The following is a 6401-nucleotide window of genomic DNA, read 5'->3' on the forward strand; positions in this document are numbered from 1 at the left end:
AAATATTCTACATTAAGAAGCTTGGCACAGTACATTCTAGTTCTCTTTCTCCTCTTCTTCTCAGTCACACTGTCCTTGCATATTCCAAACAGACCTGTCCAATAGAAAAGGCCTAACCAAACAATGACGGCATCATGGAAACACAGTCAGAGGTCCCAGACTTTTTCATATGTGCAAGCGTCACAAAGATGTGAGGACAAAAAACTAAAAAAAATAAAAATAAAAATAAAAAATAAACAAAAACAAAACAAACCCAAAAATCCCTCATGATCTGGTACACATATTTATCACAGGACGGACTGCGTTGGTGACATAATGAGAGTGATGGTGAAAATCAAGTCTCAAATGTTCATATCCCTTTCTTTAGGCGTGAAAACATTCCTGTAGTCTATTGTAGATACAAACACATGTGCCTCTTTTCCGTAGTTCTCCCCATGTCCTGGGGCAGCAAACAGTAGTGTAGCTCCATCACTGTTTCCACGGCTTCCCATAGTTTTTGACTTCAGGGATGACTCAAAAGGTCTCTAGATTTACAGCTGAGTCTCCCATAATCCTTTGCAAAACACAGCACACACACAGCAGAGGCTTAGCAAACAGCATTCAGCGCCAGGTGTCTCTTTTTGCTTTACACAAGCAGCGAGCGGCCGCGGCGTCAAGCGATCGGCGGGTTAGTCTCTGCACGTGTCCTACGTGCCTTCTTTTGAGTTTGCCTACTCCTTTAATTCCCTTCTTCTTCTCTTCCTTGAAATGTGTCTTTTTTATTTTTGCAAACAGTCTGTCATCTGTCAGATAGACGAAAGCTCACAATGGGACTGCGGCAGAATTTTTTAAGGAGACATTCTGTCACGAGCATACACAAACACATCGTGCAGCTGGGAAAAGCTGAGAAGATGCGGTGGTGTGTGTGTGTGTGTGTGTGTGTGGGGGGGGGGGTGCGGAGGGGTAGATTGGGGGCGGGAGGGTGCGGAGGCTAGCTTGGCAGAAATCTGGAATCTCAGGGTGTGCAGTAAGTCCTGCTGGGGTTGGAGAGAGTCACAGCCAGAGAGGGGGAGTTGGTATCCAGGTGGGTCGCACGGATTACTGGACAGATGATGGCACAGGAGCAAAACTGTTGCCATGCTGGACGTCCACAGAGACAGCACTGCAGCTGAGAGAGAAGAAGAAGAAGAAGAAGAAGAAGAAGAAGAAGAAGAAGAAGAAGAAGAAGAAGAAGAAGAAGAAGAAGAAGAAGAAGAGGAAGAAGAGGAAGAAGAGGAAGAAGAGGATGAGACACTGGCCCTCCTACCCACACAAGCTAGGATGCTTATCTCACACTAACATGCACTGAACTTTAATGCTCTCCTTTCGCCATGCACGCTTGCTAGAGTATATATACTCTGTGACTGACGGAGACAAAGGTCTATTGTTTGGTTCTGCGTGGCATTTGAGGGGAACACAGTATGTGCAGCGCGCGCGCCATGTGGTCGCATTCTAGCGTTCAGCTCATCCATTTAAACATCACTGTGGCCTGCCAACATCCGTTGGGGCCGGTGGGCCAGAGAGCTAGCGCTCGTGGTTGCGTAGTCCTTTTTGCGTCTTAATAATGGGATAAATATCTACGGGGCATAAGCTGTAAATGGAAACACCCCGTCATAAAGAGAGCAGGGTCAGTGGCTGCTTCCATTGGGGGGCTTACCTTAGCTCAGCCAGCTGGCCCCCATGCGCTTCCACGGAGACAGGGGGGGGGGGGGGCAGGGACAGGGGGCGGCCCATGTTGACTTTACAGCCCGCCAGCAGCCTCCAGTAAGGAAGACTCCAGGGAGGGAAGCAGAAGGGAAAAAAAGAGAAAAGAAAAAGAGGGCGAGGGAGGGAGAGAAAGAGAAAGACAAAAGCGAGGGATCAAGGGGGAGCCACAGAGAGGTGGAGGAGGTGAAAGAGAAAGAGAGAGAGAGAGAGAGAGAGAGAGAGAGAGAGAGAGAGAGAGAGAGAGAGATGCAAAGTGGAGCGAGGTTTTCTAATCCAACTGGTGCACACAGATTGTCGGCCAAGTGGAACCCGGTGGTGTATTGCGGAGTGGAGACAGATATTCCATTTCAAAGGGGTGGGGGTGAGATGGGTGTCTGGGGGTGGAGGTGGGGTCGGGTGGGGTGGGCTGGTCTGGAGAACGTCCAGCGCTGGACGAGAGACCAGAGAGGCGCTTCACTCGGCACAGAAACCGACCGCAGATAAATGCCTCCCCACAGCATGAGAGCACTGCCGAGCCAAGAAAAAGGGAGAGGAAAAAAAAAATCTCAAAAAAGAGAGAAAAAAGAAAATCGTTACATCTCTGAGGCCGCCATTTTCTCCACCGTTGTTAACTGCCAGGTGGACCGACTCTGCTCAAAAGTCTTAAAATGGCAGAAAAAAAAAATCCCAAAGGACTATTTGTACATTTATACACTGATACATACATTTAAAAAAGCAAACAAAGTCGAGAAGAGGAACACCCTTTTAAGATCCACTGAAATGCAGAAGGCACAGCAGTTTAGCCTTCCAGAAGTCATTTTCCAGTCTGTCAATGTGAATCTCAAGCTTCCATTGGCTAAAGGGCATGGAGGGCGCTGTGTGAAAAAGTGCTCAATAGCTCTCATCCTCCAGTCTCTTCTGCTGCGTAATTTGCCATCGTCTTCTTTTTATGTTCAAAATTGTATTTAATTTAAAGTGCATGGATGAGGTAAATGGATTTCCAACAAAATAAAGTTCAAAACCAACACATAAAAAAAACAAACCAAAAAATTATGTTTTGAAATTGTTATCCATTTATGTTGGTCTCAAACGGGAACCATTCTGTCTTGTATCTGTTGCATTTGGGACAGCATTCCTTGTGCACTGGTGAGGATCTTGTCTTGATGTGCTGCAGAGGAAATCCCTATTCTAGCCATGTCCCTGTAAATTAAAAAAAAAAAGACAAGAGACCAAGGATCAACAAAAAGAGTCCTCTGGGTCAACCAATCGGTCCATTTCACCAGACATGTCCTCACTCTTACTTTGTAAATCTACAACACTTCAGAAAGAATTCAGAGTCAACGTTTCATTAAATATTTTGAGAGAAAACCTGTTGCATCTCTGTTATAGTATAAGATATGCAGGATAAAGCTTTAAACTGGGTCTTATATTTCACACAAAATATACTCTGAATATATAAGAATACATTAGAGATCACAGAATAACACACAGGCTCTTATGTATTCACAGTAGGCCGGTCTGTTTTCTCCTGACAACACGGGTGACTCAGCTGTCAGTGAGGCCGGTGTGTGTCTGTGTGTGTGTGTGTGTGTGTGTGTGTGTGTGTGTGTGTGTGTGTGTGATGACACTCACTCCTGAGTCAGGTGCACCACAGCCTCTGGGGTGGTATAGCCGGCGGCGGTGAAGTTGTCGCGGTAACGCTCCATGTTGATGGCGGCCAGCCAGTCGGCCACTGAGCCCAGCGTGGAGGAGAACTCAGGACTGCTGGGCTCCAACAGAGCCGTGTTGGGCCTGACACCAGAGACAGAGACACACAGAGAACATTTCATTTTAGCATCTACTTTATTTTGTGAGAAAAGCAAGTTATAAAAAAGCTCTACTCTAGTATTTTTTAAATAAATGTGCAGGATTATATATACATACACACACAGACACACACACACACACACACACACACCTGTGGGTCTCTCCTCCAGTCCTCTTCAGGCTACTGGGGTTGCGGATGAGCTTGTCCAGCATATTGACGATCTGGCTGAACTTGGGCCTCTCGGCGCGCTCCTTCTGCCAGCAGTCCAGCATGAGCTGGTGCAGAGACACTGGGCAGTCCATGGGCGGCGGCAGCCTGTAGCCCTCTTCTATGGCCTTTATCACCTGAGACAGAGAGATGGACAGAGAGAGGGAGGAAGAGAGAGAGAGAGAGAGAGAGAAAGAGAGAGAGTGTGAGGAGAATCAGTAACTGAGTCATTGAGCCAGCTGATTTATCTGCTTTGCATGTAAAAAAATCTGTTTTTATTTTGGGATCAGAGGGTTGTTTGACTCTTGTTCTTCTATGTGTCTTTTCCCTGGTTCAATTAGCACAGTTCTCTGTGGTTGTTTTGATGTTTTTTTTGTTGTTGTTAGGGCAATTGTTGATTTACTCAATACTGCTGGCTAGCTATATAATGAGCCTTTTATGAAGAACATTTGCCAGCCTGTAAAACCCTGGAAAAATAATAAATGTAAAAGCAACTTTTTTTTTTTTAAAATAAGCACTTACGTCCTGGTTACTCATGTCCCAATACGGCCGCTCCCCATACGACATCACTTCCCACATAACAATGCCGTAGCTCCAAACGTCGCTCGCCGAAGTGAACTTCCTGTATGTGATGGCCTCTGGTGCTGTCCAGCGAATGGGGATCTTTCCTCCCTGCGATTGATAGGTTCCCGTTATTTCCTTTCAGGAGACACAGCAGACACACACACACACCGGGGGTTAATCATCCACACGGGGCATACACACACAGACACACACAAGCAGGGATGAACTTGCACTGAGGTTAGTCTTTCGCTCGCAAGACATTACAGGCCAAAATACAAACAAACACATGGCAACATTCATCATAAGGGTTTGCATGCTCACACACCTACACACCCACACAGAGAAAGGTTTGTCCTCACACATACACTTACACACTTACACACACCAGCGCACGCACTCTCACACACACACACACACACAAACACACACACATACACACACAAAATCACACACACACACGTGCACACACTCTCACACACGCGTGTGCACACACACACACACACACACACACACACACACGCACACACACACCACACACACATACACACATACACCCACACATACACACAGAGTGTATGCGTTTCCTGGAAGAGAGGTCCGAGCGCTGGTCTGTTATTGTTAGTCATTAGGCGCATGGTGTGCGCACACAAAACCCCCAAGCACAGCGGCTTCCAGCTGACAAGTTCTTTGCGAGTGAGTCAGGCTCACAGAGCACAGCCAGAAACAGCAAACAGAACCTGTGGTCTGGGCCCCGTCCCAGAGTCTCAGAGAGAGAGGGAGAGAGAGAGAGAGAGAGAGAGAGAGAGAGAGAGAGAGAGAGAGAGAACAAAAGGGACACAGACACAGTGAGAGCGAGGGAGAGAAAAGAGAGAGGGGGACAGAGAAAGAAAGGAGTGAGAGATGGAGAGAGTGTAAAACAGGCAGAGGAAGAGAGGACTCACCCGTGTGGTGTAGGCCGCCTCTGGGTCCTCCTCCAGCACGCGGGACATGCCGAAGTCGGACACCTTGCAGACCAGGTTGCTGTTGACCAGGATGTTGCGGGCGGCCAGGTCGCGGTGCACGTAGCTCATATCGGACAGGTACTTCATGCCCGAGGCGATGCCACGCAGGATGCCCACCAGCTGGATGACGGTGAAGCGCCCATCGTTCTTCTGTTGGAGGCCGACAGGACAGAGGTTAGCCAGCCAGGTGTTAAGCGTTCAGCTGTAGCCCAGGGGACTGAGCTGGGTGTGTTTTAGCCATTAGCCCCGTTAGCAAGGAGTCAACTCACCCGCAGGAAGGCGTCCAGGGAGCCGTTCTCCATGTACTCTGTGATGATCATCACCGGCTTGCCTGCAGGGGGTGAGGAGTGAGGTAGAAAGCAACTTTAGAGAAAAAAATTGTCCAAAAAAAACTTGGAATGTGTCATTTCTTTCTTTTTTGGAGGCGGGGGGAGGGGGGGGGGGTCTGTCAGTAAGACAGAAGGAATGCATCCGTCATTCCACCTCTAAATCAACTCGCGCTGACAGATCCCTCTGTGTGTGTGTGTGTGTGTGTGTGTGTGTGTGTGTGTGTGTGTGTGTGTGTGTGTGTGCGTAACCAAGATGCAGGAAACGCTTGTTAACTGAACTGCGTGGGAGACGGAGGCATGCTTAATCACTATGGACTTCATACCCTGCCATGTCTCTCAGCTGCAAATGATGAATTATGACTGACCAACTTATGACTGTCCTGAGTAGTCTCACACATGAACAATCACACAGTGACCTCCTTTGCCTGTATTCAGACATGATTGACAGAGGAGGTCATGACCGTCCATGACCGTCCACGGATATCTGAGAGGGGTGGGGAGAGCTGCGGTCAGCAGCTGCGGTCAGGTGCCCTTGATCTGGCCTGGATCTGGCCCAGGTCCGCTGGCTGCTTTCTGGGGAGAGGTCCTACTGGCAGTCAGTCACTTCCTAACCTCCCCCATCGCTCATTTTTATCTTTCTCATCCCTCTCTCTCCTCTCCTCCCAGCCCATTTTTCGACTGCACGAGGATCATTCAAACGTCTGGCTGGAGGAATCCATGTTTTTTATTTTCTCTCTTTCGGCTCTCTCTCGGCTACCCACAGTGGTCATAAATCCTTGCTACGGTGAT

The 6401-nt window shown here is 48.2% G+C and overlaps 1 protein-coding gene across 4 annotated transcripts in view; it reads right to left on the minus strand.

The window, feature by feature from the left end:
• Positions 1-958: 958 nt before the first annotated feature.
• epha4a (eph receptor A4a) overlaps positions 959-6401 on the minus strand; it is a 45509-nt gene continuing 40066 nt past the window's right edge. For 2 of the 4 annotated variants that reach the window (XM_076294432.1, XM_076294431.1), the window contains exons 12-17: positions 5553-5614; positions 5224-5433; positions 4241-4417; positions 3662-3855; positions 3337-3495; positions 959-2904 (exon numbers count right to left, since the gene is read on the minus strand). In XM_076294432.1, the coding sequence (XP_076150547.1) occupies positions 2790-2904; positions 3337-3495; positions 3662-3855; positions 4241-4417; positions 5224-5433; positions 5553-5614 (917 nt within the window). In that variant the 3' untranslated portion in view covers positions 959-2789. Of the gene's footprint in view, positions 2905-3332; positions 3496-3661; positions 3856-4240; positions 4418-5223; positions 5434-5552; positions 5615-6401 lie in introns of those variants that run through there. The other 2 variants (XM_076294433.1, XM_076294434.1) reach the window with 2 other exon arrangements.

The sequence above is a fragment of the Alosa pseudoharengus genome, unplaced genomic scaffold, assembly GCF_046254945.1.
Source record: "Alosa pseudoharengus isolate Yale_2024_CS ecotype anadromous, Long Island Sound unplaced genomic scaffold, YU_APseudo_1.1 YU_APseudo_1.1_scf_2, whole genome shotgun sequence".
NCBI lineage: Eukaryota > Metazoa > Chordata > Actinopteri > Clupeiformes > Clupeidae > Alosa > Alosa pseudoharengus.